At 39.6% G+C, this 17,954-nt stretch overlaps 1 protein-coding gene and 1 long non-coding RNA gene across 6 annotated transcripts in view; one reads left to right on the top strand and one right to left on the bottom strand.

Moving 5' to 3' along the window:
• The window catches only part of LOC110346290 (uncharacterized), a 42,511-nt gene extending 28,232 nt beyond the window's left edge, over nucleotides 1–14,279 (top strand). Inside the window, exons 4-5 of the long non-coding RNA XR_002390227.2 lie at nucleotides 1,353–1,507; nucleotides 9,082–14,279. This is a non-coding gene — a long non-coding RNA (uncharacterized LOC110346290). The remainder of the gene's footprint in view (nucleotides 1–1,352; nucleotides 1,508–9,081) is intronic.
• Nucleotides 10,777–17,954, bottom strand: part of Wapl (WAPL cohesin release factor) — a 78,637-nt gene continuing 71,459 nt past the window's right edge. For all 5 annotated transcript variants that reach the window (XM_087201125.1, XM_087201124.1, XM_087201122.1 and 2 more), the window contains 4 exons: nucleotides 16,694–16,901; nucleotides 14,503–14,591; nucleotides 13,339–13,434; nucleotides 10,777–13,076 (listed from right to left, as the gene is read on the bottom strand). In XM_087201125.1, the coding sequence (XP_087057251.1) occupies nucleotides 13,011–13,076; nucleotides 13,339–13,434; nucleotides 14,503–14,591; nucleotides 16,694–16,901 (459 nt within the window). In that variant the 3' untranslated portion in view covers nucleotides 10,777–13,010. The remainder of the gene's footprint in view (nucleotides 13,077–13,338; nucleotides 13,435–14,502; nucleotides 14,592–16,693; nucleotides 16,902–17,954) is intronic.

Below are 17,954 nucleotides of genomic sequence, written 5' to 3'. Positions count from 1 at the left end.
AATCTTCTGATTGGTCCTGTGAACAGTACCAGATTCACATGAACGGTGGAAAACAGGGCGTTTCCGATTGGTCCAAAAGAGCACTTTTCTGATTGGTTCTGTGTACAGAGCTGGTGGTGTCACTGTATTGGGAAGGTCCCTCACCCTGTTGCTCTGTTTCAACAGGCTAAGTACAGGCTGGGCACACGGAGGAACTCAGGGCTCATTGCAGGGTCAGGATGGCCAGGACCCCACTGGATGCTGAAGGAGGAAGGAAGGAGACCAGGTGGCTGGATGTGGCAGCCTGGAAGGTCAGGAGGAGGTGCAGGCTTGGGTCACAGAGAAGTAGCCAGTGTTCTGATCTATGAGATCGGATGAGATCCCGGGAAGAGATGAAGACGAGAAGGGGGCTGGAGTGAGCCAGGCATCCCCAAGCTTTCAGGCCTACCCCAGAGTTTTTGTGCCTAAAGAAACGTACCCCGCTTGTGAGGGACTTGTATTTTTCTACATTGCTTGGAGCGACCAGCTAATGTTTTCGTTATCACTTCACGCCCAGGCCCCAGAGATTCAATGATGCTTTTTCTTTCCTTTAAGGGATGTCTTTGTCAGGTTAGTTTCAGGCTCAAGCTGGTCTCATAAAACGGGTTGACAAGGGCTTCCTCTTTTGCTGTTCTCTTAAAATAAGACAATTATTGTATCTTCCTTATATAAAATGTTGGAAAAGAGAGCTGAGTGTGGTTGTACATGTGTGTAATCTCAACAGTTGAAGGCTGAGGCAGGATTATCGTGAGTTCAAGGCCACCCAGGGCTACAGAGTGAGACTCTGTTTCAAAAAAATAAAAAAAAATGTGCTTGCTTTGGCAGTATATATACTGAAAAAAATAAACAAAAAAAGAACCGAAAGCCCCAAAACACTGACCAGTAGTCCATTGTACAGGTATAAATTGTCCACTCACCTGCTGTTGATGGGCAACCAAATTCGATTCAAAAACAAACATGTGCCAGGCTTGCTTGTAGTACAAGCTACTCAGAGGCTGAGAAGGGATTGTCTGAGCCAAGAGTTAGAGGCCAGCCTGAGCAACACACTCATACTTCCTTTCAAAAAGAGAGAGAAAAAGCTCCGGCCACTTCATGCTTAGACAGCCTCATAGGGATTAGTTGTATATGACTGTGGTTTGATTTTTGTTTTTTTGAGACAGGGCCTAAGTTATCCAGGCTGGCTTCAACCCCTGCCTCAGCCTCCCCCATAGCCTGGGTCTTTCTTGCAATGTGTGTGTGTGTGTGTGTGTCTGTGTGTGTCTGTGTTACATTGAACTCAGAGCCTTCACAGGAAGCAGCTTTTTATGTTTAATTTTTTTTTTTTTTTGAGACAGGGTGTTTCTAAGTCATAAGCCTGAGCTGGAACTTGGGATCCTCCTGCCTCAGCCTCCTAGAGCTGGGATTATAGACCTGCACTACCATGCTAAGCTTTTGGTGCCCTCCCCACCACCACCACCATGGGTCCAACTCAGGACCTTGCACTTGTGAGGTAGGTGCAGCACCACTGAGCTAAATCCCTGGCCCATCGGTGCATTTTCAAGATGAAAAAAAAAATTCTTTAGGGGCCGGGAAAGTCCTTGTTTGGATTCTCAGCATCACAAAAATTAATTTCTTCCAATGTCTCAAATGTTTTAGCAAGATAGCTGATCTAAATTCTTTTGTTGTTTCTGAAGTTCTATTTCGTGGCGTTGCTAAACTTTTTATTTCTAACAAATTCTGTGTGGATTTGGGGTTTGGCTATATTTTTCTAGGAATTTATTCATTTCCTTTATCAGTTAATATATTTACTCAGTGAATAACTTTTTAATATCAAATGTTGCTATACTTATATATTGACATTTCAACTTAATTTTGTAATTTATCCTTTACTTCTTTCTTGGTTACTATCTCTAAAGTCTAGTTAGATGTTTCATTAACTAATTTTGGGAAAAAATTTTTAAAATTTTTATTATCTTGTGTTTATTAATGCCTTATTCGATTACTCTTATTCCATCTTTTAAGATGGAGACTTTGAGCCAGGTATGGTGGCTCATGTCTGTAACCCCTGCACTCAGGAAGCTAAGGCAGGAAGATTGCTGTGAATTCAAGGATAGCCTGGTCTACATAGTGAGTTCAAGGCCAGCCTGAACTACATAGCAAGACCCTGTCTTAGAAAAGAAAATGGAGAGTTTGTACTGTAGCATTTTTGTTCACTCTTAATTTGTTTTTGTTTTTGTTGGGAGTGTGGGGTTCTGAAGATTCATTCCAGGGCCTGATGCATACGAGGCAAGCATTCACTGACAGGCCCTCTGTTTTTCAAATATTGTAAAGCATTTAAGCCCAACCATTGAACCTTGATCATCATTTTGTTCTAATTTTTTAAAAATTTACTCTAGGAGTTGGAGGTTGTAGCTCAGTGGTAGAGCATTTGCCACTCTACCCAGCACCAAAAGAATATATATTTTCCCATGAGTTACCAAGATGTGTGTTAAATTTCTACAATTTAGATTTTTTTCATTTATTTTTATTATCCTCTAAATAACTACTTGTGAATCCTTAAAGGAGTTTTGCCTGTTCTGGAAACTTGTATAAATTGATTCCTGTTTTTTAATGACTTCTTCCACACAGAATCATGAATGTGGAATTTCCCACATTATAGACTGAAATAATTCACTCCTTTATTGCTAAGTAGCATTTCATGGCAGGAATATTTACCACGATTTGTTTATCCATTGCCCATTAACAGACATTTGCTTTGTTTCCAGTGTTCAGCTATTGTTAATAAAATGACAATGAACATTTTCTCTTCCTTTCTTTTCTTTCTTTTCTTTCCTTCCTTCTTTCTTTCTTTCTTTCTTTCATTCATTTTAAAGGGGAAAAGGTTTATTTAGCTCACAATTATAGAGGTTTCAGTCCATAATTGACTGGCTGTAAGGTAGGGTGGCATGGCAGACAGGCATCACAGAGGAGAAAGTTCCTGGCAGGCAGAAGATAACAAAGCAACAAGGGATGGCTACAGATCTATCCCTTATATCTTTGGAACTTTTTTTCTTTTTGGTACTGGGGATCGAACTCGGGTCCTTACACTTGCACAGCAGGCGGCAAAATCATTGAGCTAAATCCCCAGCCCAATCCTTTATATCTTATCCAGGCTTCTTAGGGTGTGTAGCACTTACATTCTTCACTTGATCTTAGCCAAAAGGCTGAGAAGTGATAGCATTCACATTCTTAATCCTATTGCGCTTGATCCTAGCATTGCACCATGAATCAATTCCAGCATCACATACTATAGATTTAGCTAACTCTGTTTTTTTGTTTTGTTTTCTTTTCTTTTTTTAATTATTGGTACATTTTAGGTATACAATACAGTTACACTCATCACTGGGATCTTATACCTTTACATGATGCATCTTGGTTCTTATTTTTTCCCTATTTCCCTGCCCTCCCTTCACCTCCTCCACCCTTCCCTATTTACAGAGACTTTCCTTTTTGTTTCCCTTCTTTCCTTTCCCCTATCCTTCCCACTTCCCCTACTCCTTTTGACCTGTTATTCCTATTTCAAATTATCAATTATAGCATTTGAACATTATTTACACTTTTAGTTTTTCACACGAGAAACTATTCGGTATTTACACGTGTGTCCTATTTATTTCACTTAAGAGTATAGCCTCAGTGTGCATCCATTTAGCTATAAATGTCTCTAGTTTCTCATTGTTTATGGCTGAATGGTACTCCATTTTATAGAAAAACCACATCTTCATCGAGTCTCCAGTTGATGGGCACTTGGGCTGTTTCCAACTTTTAGCTATTACAAACTGTGCTGCTATAAACATGGGTGCACATATATCGCTGTGGTATGATTCTTTCAATTCTTTTGGGAAGATCCCCAGCAGGGAAATAGCTGGGTCAAATAGGACCTGTAGTCCTAGTTTTTGAGGTATCTCCATACTGATTTCCACAGTGGTTCCACCAGTCTGCACTCCCACCAACAATGGAGAAGGGTTCCTTTCTCCCCACACCCCCGCCAGCATTTGTTATTGGTTGATTTCTTGATAGCAGCCATTCTTTGTGGGGTGAGGTGGAATCTCAGTTTTGTTCTCATCTTCATCTCGTGAATGACCAGTGATGTTGAACATTTTTTCATATGTTTATTTGCTGCTTTTATTTGTTTGTCTGAGAAATGTCTGTTCATTTCAGATGTCCATTTTTGAATCGGGTCTTTATATTTGGGGGGGGGTCCTGATTTTTTTGAGATCTTTATATATTCTAGATAGTAGACCTTTGTCTGAGGAACAGCTGGTAAAATTTTTTTCCCACATTGTAGGTTGTCTCTTAGCTCTGTTGGTGGTTTCTCTTGCATTGCAGAAGCTTTTTAATAAGATGAGATCCCAGTTGTTGATTCTTTGTGCAAGTTCCCGTGCTACTGAGGATTTGTTCATAAAGTCATCTCCTATGCCAGCTTCTTCAAGAGTTCTACCTAACTTATCTTCCAGCAAGTTTACTGTTTCTGTTTTAATATTTAGATCTTTACTCCACATCAATTTTAGTTTAGTGCTTGGTGAAAGATAGGGGTCTAGCTTTAATCTTTGGCAGGTTGAAATCCAATTTTTCCAACACCATTTATTGACGAGGCTATCTTTCCTCCAGTGAGGATGGTTGGGTCCTTTGTCAAAGATGAGGTAGCTGAGTATGTCTGGAGTTGTTTCTGTATCTTCTAATTTATTCCACTGGTCCTTGGGTCTGTTTCTTTGCCAGGACCATGCTGTTTTTATCACAGTAGCTTTGTAGTACAGTTTCAGGTTGGGGATTATGATGCCCCTGTCATGTCTCTGTCGCCTAGAATTGCTTTTGCTATTCTAGGTCTCTTCTGGTTCCAAATGAATTTTTGGATTGTTTTCTCTAGTTCTGTGAAATATACTGTTGGGATTTCTATCAGAATTGCATTGAATCTATATAGCAGTGTTGGAAGTATGGCCATTTTCACTGTGTTGGTTCTTCCTACCCAGGAGCAAGAGATGTCTTTCCATTTTCTTATATCTTCTTTGATCTATTTTTTCAAAGTGTTGTAGTTTTCAGTGTAGAGGTCTTTTACTTCGTTTATTAGATTGATGCCTAGATATTTCATTTTTTGGATGCTATTTGAAAGGAATTGTTTCCCCAATTTCTCTCTCAGTCTGTTATTTGTGTACAAGAAGGCTATTGATTTTTGAGTGTTGACCTTGTATCCAGCTACTCTACTGAATCTGTCAATTAAGTCTAGAAGTCTTTTGGCAGAGTTTTTTTCATCTTCTATGTAGAGTATCGTATCGTCAGCAAATAATGACTGTTTGACTTCTTCCTTTCTTATCTTTATTCCTTTTATTTCTTTCTCTTGTCTCATAGCTGTAGCTGATGTTTCCAGAGGTATATTGAACAGGAGTGGTGATAGTGGACATCCTTGTCTTGTTCCTGATTTTAGTGTGAAGGCTTTCAGTTTTTGACCATTTGGTATGATGTTGGCTGTTGGTTTTTCATCGATAGCCTTAATCAGGTTGAGATAAATTGTATTCCAACTTTCTGTAGGGTTTTTATCATGAATGGGTGTTGGATTTTGTCGAATGCCTTTTCTGCATCTATTGAGATGATCATATGGTTTTTGTCCTTGACTCTGTTAATATAGTGTATTACATTTATTGATTTACGAATCTTGAACCATCATCCTTGCATCCCTGGGATAAATCTGACTTGGTCAGATTGTATGATCTTCTTGATGACCCTCTGTATTCTGTTTGCCAGTATCTTATTGAGGATTTTTGTATCTATGTTCATTAGGGAGATTGCCCTATAGTTCTCCTCTTTGGTTGGGTCTTTCCCTGCTTTTGGAATCAAAGTAACACTTGCTTCCAGGAATGAATTTGGAAGTATTGCTTCCCTTTTAATTTCATTGAAGAGTTTAAAGGGTAGTGGCAAAAGATCTTCTCTAAATGTCTTGTAGAATTCAGCAGTGAAACCATCAGGACCCAGGCTTTTCTTTGTTGGTAAAGTTTTAATTACATTTTCAATTTCACTGCTTGTCATTGGGGTGTTTAGACTTTTTATATCTTCTTCGTTCAACTTTGGTTATTCATATGTATCTAGGAATCTGTCCATTTCTTCAGTGTTTTCCATTTTATTAGAGTACAGCTTCTCAAAGTAGGTATTGACGATTCTCTGATTTCTGCTGGATCTGTTGTAACTTCACCTTTTTCATTACTAATTGCATGAATTTGAGGCTTTTCTGTCCTTTTTTTGATAAGGTTGATTCAGCCAACTCTGAAAAAGCCCCACCTATGACCACATGAGGATTCATGCACATCCTTTGATGCAAAAGGCATTTAAGTTTATCTCCAAGAGTTGCCAAAATTCTAACAGTTTCAGCATTGCTGAAAACTCCAAGATGAAAGTCTCCTCTGAGATTTACACCAAACTCTTAGTTGCAAACCCCTGTATAGATGAAAAGAAAGTTAAACACTTCCAACATTCAATAGCACAGGACAGACATTTCCATTCTAAAATGTACAAAGTGGGGGATAGCAAGGAATGGGAACAAAGCAAGACCAAAGTACAGCAGGGCAAACGTTAAATCCCATAGTTCCACTTATAGCATTTGAGGAAATTTGTGGCAAGATGTGAACTCCAAAAGGCTTGGATGGCTCCACCCCTATAGGACTTCCAGTGGTTATAGCTCTGATGGCTTCTCACTTCAGCTGGCTCTGCTTCCTCCTTACAGTTTTCCTCAAATGATCCACATTCCTGGCTCCTCCAAATTTCTGGGGTCTCCACTGCACCCTTGTCTTCACACCCACATCTTCACACACTGCCTTCTCAGGAGCACACTGCCTGGCCTCCCAGGACTTCTTCTGAAATTTGGGTGGAAGCTTTCCTGACCCCTCAACTCCTGCATTCTGCATGCACCTAAAACCAGCACCACATGGATGATGCCAAGGTCTGCTGCTAGCTGGAGCAGTAGCCAGTCTTCCTTCTTTCTTGTCTGTAGGGTTTGAGTGCCTACGATGAAAATCCCAAGGAACAACTTCCCTAGGCCACTGCCATTCTGGAACATGGTGCTCTGTGGCTCTCTTCTCAAAGTAGTCTTTCACTTTTGCAACTCTGAGTCCACAAAGCCTGGAGTCCTGCTGGTTCTTGTGATGCTTTCAGGCCATCTTTTCTGTTGTCTTTTGAAATACTTGGTTTTTTCTTGACCATTTTCTCTTCTGTTCCATCTTTGTAGGCCTCAGCTTTGTCAGAGCTTCCTTTCTGGCCAAACTCATAACATTTTGAATCATTCTGCTGGGCTCTTTGCTCTTGATTTTCAAAGTAAATCTGACTAAAAGCCCCCAACAATAGCCATGCCCCACTATGAACATTTTCACAAGTTTTTCTGTTGAATGTTTTCCTTTGTCCTGGACAAAGTGGAAATACTGGGTTTAAGGACAGGTAGATATTTTTCACAAACAGTTGCCAAGACTTTTCCAAAATGGTGTTAGGAATTGCATTCCACCAGCACTGAGAGTTCCAATTGTTTGTTCGTGCTAAGTTTTGAACTAGTCATTCTACCGTATGTATGATAGTATCTCATAACTCAGATTCCCATCTCCATGGTGACTGTTATGAGCACTTCCTCATTTTCATTACTTATTCATTCTTTGTAGAGTAGTCAAGATTTTTAACCATTCTACAGTTGAATGTTTAAAAACCTGAGTTGTGGGTCTCTATATTCTGGAGACAAGCCCTTTGTCGATATATGATTCTGAATATTTTTCTCAGAGGCTGGCCTGCCTATTCTCTTAATGATGTCTTGAGGAACAAAATATTTTTTTTTTTTGAGACAGGGTCTCGCTATATAGTTCAGGCTGGTCTTGAACTATGTAGTCCAGTAGTCCAGGCTGGCCCCCAATATGAACTTACAAATGTAGACCCCCATGTCTGTGTCCTTTTTTTTCTTTAAAGTTACTGATTTATCTCATCTAAAAGGTCTTCACTAATCACCAAATATGAATTCATGCAGTTATTTTCCTGTTTTCTTCTAAAAGCTTCCTATTACCTTTTATGTTTAGATCAATTATCCCTCTGGAGTTTTGTTTGGGGTGAGGTAGGAATAGATTTCATGTGGGCATCCACTAGTTTCAGAAATATTTGCTTCAAATACATTTCAACAATGTTTTCTCTGCCAAAAGGTGACCATATATAAGGGTAGTTCTCATTCTAGGACTGTCCTTGATGTATTGATTACAGTTTTAGTCTTTAAAGTTACTTATACTTTTTTTTAATGCAAGGTATCACTATATAGCCCCACTATATAGCTGGCCTGAAACTCATGAATGGTCCTGGCTCAGCCTCTCAAGTGCCGGGATTACAGCATGTGCCACCACTCTGGCTTCAATTATACTTATTTTTGAGTGTTACACCAATCTTGTAGTCCTTTAGTAAACCACTGTTGTGATGTATTATACTTTTTATATAGTTTGATTTTCCATTATCTTGATCTTGCATCTGTATTATAAAATATTGGTCTGTAGCCTTGAGATACCTCTGCCCTTTGTAGCAGTGATATACACAGCCTCAAGTGTTGATTGGAAATCGTCCTTTCTCCTCTGCTGTTTCTGTAAGATTAGTATTAATTTGTCCCTAAATGTTTTAAACAAGGTACCAGTAAAGTTTTATACAATGTACCTGGGACAGGACTTTGTAGGAAGACTAAAGTATAAACTCAATTGATTTTTTACAGGGCTAATCGGGCTTATTTCTTGTAACTTCAGGGAATTTGTCCATTTAAATTGTAAAATGTATATAGTTTCGTTGTATCAGTATCCCTTTAATGTCAGTAGGACCTGTATCATAGTAGTATTCCACCTTTTTTTTGGTACCAGGGATCGAACTGGGGACCTTGCGCTTGTAAGGCAGGCAATGGAACCACTGAGCTAAATCCCCAGCCCCTCTATCTTTAATTCTTGACATTAGTCATTTCTTTTTCTTGATTTCAAAGAACCAACTTTTGACTTTGGTAAAATTTTTTATTACTCATTTCTGCTTAAACTTCTTTCCTTAATCATTCATTATTTATAGGTATATCCTGGAAGACTGAAATCACAGAAAATGGGCTGACATTTGCTCTAGGAGCCACGAGTCAGTCTTTCCTGGCGAACAGTTCAGGTGCATTCCACAGCTGGCTGAGTGCAATGTCCGTGTCCACGAGGCTAAGGCAGTTGGCAGTCACTGACACCATCTCATCTCCAAGTCTACTCCATCCTTAGTACAGTTAGTGTTTGCTGTCTCCTCCTGTCCTTTCACTTTGTTTTTAATGTGAATTTAGTATTTCTTTGCTGTTCTTCCTTGAACTGGGGTGTGTGGTGCACTTACCATTAAGTTAATTCAGTGAATATCTTTGGTTTATTCCTGGGAGGGAAAGTGGCTTTTGTTTATATTTGCTCTTGCCGTTTGTTCCTACTTCACTTGAGTTTATTAGTTATTCCTTTCTGCCTTCCTTGAGTTAATCAAATATTTTTCACAGTTCCATTTTGATTTTTCTAGCAGCTTGAGCTATACCTCTGCATTATTGCTTCTGGTTACTCTGGGGCATTGGTGGCAACCCTGTGGTACGAGTGCAACAGCGGGCTGTATCATTGAAAGCTCTAAAAGGTTTGTCATCGCTGTTCTAGGGATTACAATATGTATCTTTTTCAAAATCTAATTAGTATTATGCTACTTTACACCAAAATTAGTAACTTTTAACAGTGTAATCCCATTTTCCCAGTCCATATAAAACACAACCCTGGATAGCATGTAGAGTCTCACAGCTAATTAAAAACTAGTTAGTATGCAGATATGGCTGTTTTTAAGTCAGTATGAAACAGTCTGGGACCTCGAGCAAACCCCACCAGTTAGCAATGAAAGAGATTTGGCCAAAGCACCCAGCAGTATTCATTTAAAAGCTTCATTTGGAGACATTCTACATGCAGTCATTCGGTGATGCATCCAGCACAGGGAGGCTGCTAACAGTGCATCCTGCAAACCTTTCAATCCTTTCAGAGTAAGAAAAGCCCAAAGGATGGATGGAACATCTGAATGGTCCCTGAGGTCTGTTTTGTTTCCCTGCTGGCTTAGCAGTCAGTCATCATGGAGACCTCAGTGTTAAATGTCACCCAAACGCCCTCACCCCAGAGACAGGAGGAGGCATACCACATGTCCTCAGGCAGTCACAGCATCCTCCTCCAGTCCATTCTTTAGGACAGCTGAGCTCCCTGACAAGGTGAAAGGAACAAAGTACTAAGATGATGAAAGCTGTATCACCAAGTCCTCCTGAGTGTGAGCATCATGCCCTGGTTCCCGTGCACTTGGTGAGGCTGCAACCAGGAGGCTAGGTACGATGCCCACTTCTGAGCTGAGCAGACAGGAAGGGTGAATTCCCAGAACCTGCTGTCAGGAACAAGCATCAGAGCAAAGACTCTAGCTCCTGGGAGAAACTCTCCAACCTAGTTGTGTGGCTGAAATTAGTAGGGAAAGGTGAGGAAGTTACGTCTATCTAAGAGCAGGAGGATTAAAAGCTGCCAACTAGGAAGGAAACTGAAATGCTTAAAAAGTTAAAAAAAAATTTTCATTGTAGTCTGATGAATATTTCGAAGTATATAGTAAGGTATTTAACAAGGACTGGTTACCTGTGTGTAGGTTAGAGATACTAAAGTGATATGGTGCGCTGTCAGCCATATGGGGTGCAGACTTCCTCCAAAGCAGATCAATAGACTTATTGTTAAAGACAACATGTGTATTGAAAGTAGCAATTTTATTTGAGTTAAAATTATTTACAAAAACCCAAAGACATACTTCATGAAACTGGTACAAACTATTTTTTTCCTGCCGTTGGCTTTTGCTCCAAAGATCACAGCTGAGAAATACTGTATAAAATAAAAATAGGATTGGATTCAGAAAAGTACTCTACTGTTCTAATTTCCAATTGGTAGTATTTACAGAAATATTTACAGTGGAAAAAAGGTTACTTTAAAACTTTAGTTAATTTGCAAGTCAGCCTCAAGTACCCTAAAATGCAGAGTTCTCTGAGGGTTAAAACACACAAATGCACTCCAATTGGTGAGGTGGGGTCTCCCTCACCCCTGCCCGCACCCCCAAATCTGCATCTCTATCAGTGCTTGACAATTAGTTATTATTTAAAAACAAAACAAAAAAACTGTTAAACACTGAGGTAAATCAATTTTCAAATGATTACCAGTGTAACAGAAAAATGTAGTTCGCCCTGATTGATCTCACCCAAATGTTCTGTCAGATTCCTTACCATCTGCCACATGTCAGTTTTACCAAAAATCTGTTCTCTTCCCTAAATCCAATGATTAATAAATATCAATGCATTTAAAAATAATTAAAATATACCTAACTAATTTAATCTTACGGATATCATTTACCAATATGCTCTGTAAAGTTTGCTAAGTTAGCTTTTCTACTCAGGGCAAATAACAATCCCAGTCTCCCATGTTACACTGGCATACTGTGTTCTCAAAGGTGATGGGTAGGGCTCAGGAGGGCAGAACAAAGAAGAAAACTGTTTGCCTGGAATCAGTTACTTCCTTATAGAGTTCCCAACAATCTGCATTATCAAAAATAGGAAGACAATAGAAGGCAGCCACTGTGTTAAAAAACATTACAGCTGGCACTGATACAAGAGCCCCAGTTTGTTACTTTATACAAGGAAATATAACAAAGTCTAAATGGGTAAAAATTAGACTTTTAGCTATTTTCCCCAATACACACCAAACTAATATTTTATGGCTTCAAGTTTTACAAATCCAATGGAGAAACATGTCACTACTGAAAGGTAATTAAAAATATTAATGAAAGAGATCTCTGGAAAGCCTGTCCTCAGGCTCAATCAATTAAAAAAAAGGAAAGTGTAACCAGTGGTCTGAACAATACAAGAAAAATTTGCAATGCTGTGAAATTAAATTCACAAAAACTGATTCTGTGTGTTCCACAACTGTTTTCCAAAAACAACTGTTGTATAAAAAAAAAGATCTTCTCTAAGTCAGCAATTTTAAGGCTTTGCGTTTATGTAATTGATCCTGTCACTACAGAAGAATATACACGTTATCTGGAAACGTGAATTCCACATTGGTGTTTTAGCTTCCTTACATTTATTGTACTGAACATCAGAAAATATATCTAGAGATCCTCCCTCAAAACCTCACACTGTCTCAAGAGCCTCCCTAGCATTAAGTGTAAACTACCCTGGGTTTGTCTATTTTGCTAATCCATTAAAACAGGGCACATCATCTTACAGAATAGTCCCTCCAACTGCTATTTGTTTTCTTGCATCTACTGCTATGACACATTACGGTATGATATTGAATATGGTCATGGTCTCAAAAGAGAAAAATAGTTCAACACCCAAACCTAATCAAGAATAAAAAAATATACTATTAATCCCTTGTGTCTTTGGATTCCATCTAATTTTAAATATAGACAGTAGTTCAGGGAACAATAACCAAAAATTCACAAAATTATTAAAAGCTTTATTTATGATCGGAATCATTCAACAAAAAAGCAAAAGCCAATGAGCCTGAAAAAGGAACTAAGCTGCTATCTAAACGAGCTCAGAACCTCCAACACCTCATCGCTGAGCTGCCCTGCCTTGGCCAGCGCGACAACAGTGGCTCCACACACAGCAGTTGCACTAACAGCAGCACGAAGTCACCCCTCAAACTTGCCTGGAGTGAAGCAAGGACATGGGGGAAGGGGTAGACTCTGCCAGGAAGTGTATTTCAATACTGCATGGGTTGTGAGCAGCCTGAACCTTTTCCCTCATTTTTGATAGTTGCAGATTGACATAGTAACTGTCACTGAGCAAATGCAGAATGCATGACGAAGAAATCAGGTGGTCGTAAAATCCTGATGAATGCTCTTGATTTCTTTTCAAGGACCTCTCATGATATTTCTTTGTCTAAGGGTAGCTCCAGCATTCCCAAGCACCTGAAGCAAAGGTAAAGCAGCTAGCAGTGTTCCAAATACTCAATCACTCTGGAGATGGACTTCTGGCCCGTCGTCCCAACAGCACACTGGGGGAGGGAAGGAAGAACAGTTAATGTTCAATCAAAGTCTAACTGTAAAGAAGTCACTCAACAAATGCCACAAATCCAAGTATTCTGAAAGTAAATTACGTCTTTTAAAACAGCGCTTCACCTTAATCACAATTATCTTGAAGAAACACCATTACCAAAGAGAACCCCTTTCTTCTTCCAATCATGATGGTCACAGAATTATTTCTCCTGTCAATATATTTACACTTCAAACCACATGAGCTGAAGAGAAACTACTTACAGTAAGATTCATGAAGCTGAGGAATTTCTTGAGCATCTCTGTCATTATGGAGAAGTCTCCTTCTGGCAGGTATTCCCGCACAGTGGTGACATTGATCTGTGGAAGAGGATCCAAGAGCCTTGGTCAGCTGGCAGAACGCACGAGACTGCACCTCACCTGGAGTTGGCCTTGGCACGGCCCTGCTGCAGACGCTGACCTCAGCCACTCTCTTTTCCCCTTTCTACCTGTGCTCTGTGGCTGTGCTTCGTCTGTGCCAACTCAGCCCTCACAGGTACATGTTGATGAGCCCAAGCACTCAGACTGGTTTGGACAATGCACATGACCCAGAGCTGGCCAAGAGGGGATATCTGCCTGGATGCGCAGGGGCCCAAGGGGGAGAAAAGCAATGTCCTCCAGAGGGGCCTGCTACAGCCACAGCCGGGTGTTACTGAACTGTGTGGGACCCAGTTACTGGCTTGTGGCCCCAGGAGTGCTTCTAGCAAAGGATACCATCAGGTGTGAGGATTGCAGCTTACAAACGCTCTCACTCCTGCCTCTCAGAGGCACTAAGGTACCAACATCAGCCTCTGCCATCTTATTGTGCCATCTGGGTGCAGGTTTGTGTTAGCCCCTTTCCCTCCACCCAAAGCCATCTGGATACTCATCAAACAGGAGCTGCCTCTCCAGGCCCAGAGGACTCTATCTTGGGATGCACCTTGAAAAGTCCAACAAAAATCTGTGAAAGTCTCTTCCATTATAGGCTATCTTCATTGAATTTTGTGTTTGTATTTTTCCTATTAAAAGCACCCTAGCTAGCTTTATTTTCTGCATCTCAAACAGCCTGATTCTGACAGGCACATCAGTTCTAACACAGCCACAAAGATCAACAATGCACTTTAAACTTATGCAGTAAAACGTGTAAAAGAACGGAAATAAAGATGTCTAGTGTGTTTAAAGAAAAATACTAAGAATACTATGTAATTTAAAGGAACCTACTGCAAGTGGTACACATTTTCCTATTGTTTTTTCTTCCACACTGAAAAATAGCTTGAACAACCCCATAACCAGAAGCCTTTCTGGAATAAAGCAGGCATACAAGGGGGAAGATTAAAGGAATAAACCAGTGAATTAGGTCATAGTGCGAGCTGATACAAGATGCACAGAGCACCTCTAGACTTTACTTACTGGGCTTTCCTGGCAGAGACAGCCGAGAAGCAGTGCTGTGTAGGAGGCCACGATGCAGTCCTCCATGTGCTTGCCAGCATGCTGCAGGGCTAGAGGTTGGAGAGCATAGTCAAGATTCGGGAGACAATGAACAATGAGAGCAGCATCGTGTATTTGGAGAGGTCAATGTTCAGAGTAAAGAGACAAACAATCACTTAATAAGTGGGCAGTACATTTGAACAAACATACAAAAGGCCAATAAGTGGATGGAGATCTTCCATATCTGTAAACATCAAGGAAGTACAAATTAAACCAAACCACCAGGTTCCACTTTGCTTCCACTAAGATGACTAAAATCACTTTTTTAAAAAGCCAATTTTAGGCTGGGGATTTAGCTCAGTGGCTCTGCACCTGCCTTGCAAGCACAAGGTCCTGAGTTTGATCCCTGGTACCAGAAAATAAATAAATAAATACATACATACATACATACATACATACATACATAAGGCAATTTTGAGGATTTGGAGAAACTTGAACCCTCCTATACTATTGATTGGGAATGCAAAATAGAGTAGCCACACTGAAAACAGTTTGGTGTTTCATTAAAATTCTTTGTATATATCCAAGAGTCTGCAACTGTTCACAGGAGCATCATTTGTGACAGCTCTAACAGTAGACGGACAAATCATAAGCACGATGCAATATAGGGTACTATGGAGTATTACCGGTCATATAGATAAAGGCACTATACTAACAGAGATAGCCACATTGCTAATGTGTGGGGTGATGATGCAAGGGAATCATGTGCTATACGAATAAGGAATATAGTCCTGACTCGTGCTACAGCACAAAGGTGACTGAAACAAGCCTGTCATGTAACAGGTAACACATTTTATGATTCCTTTCATGTAAATGTCCAAAATAGGGACAGAATGCAGAATGGCGGCTGGAGGAGAAAATAGGGTGATGGCAACTAATAGGTATGTGGCATCTTCAGGGCTGATGAAAAATATTTGGCATTAGAAAGTAGTGGTGAATGTACAATTTTGTGACTATAAAATTGTGACTAAAAACTTATGCATTATTTGCTTTAAAAAGGAAAATTTTAGGGCCAGGGATTTAGCTTAGTGGTTCTGCCAACTGCCTTGCAAGCGCAAGGCCCCAAGTTCAACTCCTGGTACAAAAAAAAAAAAAAAACAACGGAAATTTTATACTATACAAATCATATCTCAATTTTTATTATTATTCTTTTTTTTAAAGACTGCTAAACAATCACAAATATCACTGAAACAAAGGAAACACTTCTTAAGAACAGAAATTTCTTGTAATACCATAACTTATGGCATTTGATCCAGGGAGGACTGGGCCTAATGGAGACAGAAAGGCTCAGAATCAGACACTGCAGAGGACAGCTTCCTAGCTAGAAGAAGCTAAACACATTACTCAAATTTCATTCCCTCAAGGACCTGCAGTTATAAGCCACAGTTCTGCAGAATCTGTATGAATGGTAAAACAAGTATCAATTCCCGACTCAAGCAGAATACCCAGTAAGTGCTTGCCTAGTGAAGATACTACTTCAGGGTTACTTCTTGTTGTACTGGCCACCAAGTACTTATGCTTTGAGGAGTATCACTGTGACTTATGTCATTTTCAAGTGTGTCTGATAAAAGAAATCTCAAAAATGCAAAGCTGGAAAAACCACACTGTCCAGTGGGTACTCTTTACAGATGAAGGAAGGAGGGGAGGAGACAGAATGAAAGGGACTGGGCCAGTGATTTAGCTCAGTGGTTCCGCCGCCTGCTTCGCAAGCACAAGGACCTGAGTTTGATCCCTGGCACCAAACAAAGAAAAAAAAAAAACCAAAAAACCTTTCATTAGGGCCGGGGATTTAGCTCAGTGGTTCCGTCACCTGCTGCACAAGTACTAGGACCAGAGTTTGACCCCCAGTACCAAAAAAGAGAAAGAAAAGAAAAGGGACTAACTAGTTGTCTCTTTCCCACCACCAGCATCATGCAGGCCATGACAGGCACTTTGCTTGTTCTTGGGAAGAACTACAAGTACTGGACTACCAAGCTTCTCTGGACTGAGCTAAGGGAGCTCCTTATCTAGACGAACAGGGAGACTCTGACAAGATATGAATAAAGTATGTTTTGAAGAAACCAAAATCACACCATTCTTTTCAACCTGAATATAGCACTCAAAATACACACACCTTTATTGAGGTCAAGTTCTTCATCGTCCTCCTCCTTCTTGTGTTTCTCCTCTGCACTGTCTGTCTTCTCAGTTGACACCCACTGTATCTCCCCACTGGTCTCTTGCCACTCTCCGCTCTTATCATGCTGAGTGGTGGGTGCATCTTTGATCAACTCATCTGTTTTACTTTCTGCCAACTGGGCTGCTCGCTCTCGCTCAAGGAATAGCTGACAAAAATTAATTTTGAAGAGCATTAAAGACATTACCAAGCAACATGTGTATACCCAGTATTTTGCTTTACATAATTTCTGTAACAAAAGAAAAAAGAACCACTCAAAATATTTATCAATAGAAGACTAGTTAATAAAACTACTGTTATTGTAGTCATTACAAAGAATTGAGATAAACCTGTGTTGACATAAAAAGCTCAGGAAGACAAAATAGGTAAAGTAACACACACTCAAAAAGTTCACTTCATATTTCCATAATACAGATGTGGTGTGAAATAATGACCTCAGTCAATGATTATTCACTAAAAAGATGTTCCTTGCATATTACATAATTTATGGTGCACTGTATTAATATGTTAAAAAGTAGAATACATTAATCACTGTATAGTTTCACTCATGTAAAAATTATTCACATGTGTTGATAAATGATGCATAAACACTAATTTCTCTGGACACAAAACTGTTACAAAGTTTTTTTTAGGAAATGGACTTAGGGATTTTAAACCTTTGTGAATGTGATTTTTAAAATATGAATGTAAATTCTTTTTGATTTCTAAAACAAATAGATCAATTAATTTTTAAAAAGCAGTTCAGAGCACCTAGAAAAAGAAGTTCAGGTTAGTAGCTGGAATTATTTAATTTGAAAATAACTGGAACAAGATCAGTGTTAGCAGTATAAAAGACATCAATCTCAACATTCATGTTTTCCATGTCTTTGAATGTTAGAATTATGAGCCATTTCTTGATACTGGTTTAAGGTAGCAATTTTCTAAAAGGGCAGTGGCAAAACTCATCACCTGAAAAGTACTAAAATCTGAAATAAAAAACTTCTTATGGGCCGATTAAAAAGCAACAAACCCTAACAGGTAACAGAAAACCAGAAATGATATAGGACGGCAGCCTAAAAGACAAGCAGCTTCTGTAACACACCATGCACAAGAAGAACATTGGGTTCGATGTAACAAACACAATGTGAATTGAGTATCAGGTGACTCTGACACCACAGAAAAATGTGCAGCTGGCATACGGGGCAGCATCTGCAAATTTACC

This window comes from Heterocephalus glaber, unplaced genomic scaffold (assembly GCF_053883595.1).
Source record: "Heterocephalus glaber isolate CG9 unplaced genomic scaffold, H.glaber_assembly_v1.0 deba00001755, whole genome shotgun sequence".
In the NCBI taxonomy this organism is placed as follows: domain Eukaryota; kingdom Metazoa; phylum Chordata; class Mammalia; order Rodentia; family Bathyergidae; genus Heterocephalus; species Heterocephalus glaber.
The sequence above is the reverse complement of the archived record's forward strand: the minus strand, read 5'-3'. Positions and strand labels throughout refer to the sequence as shown.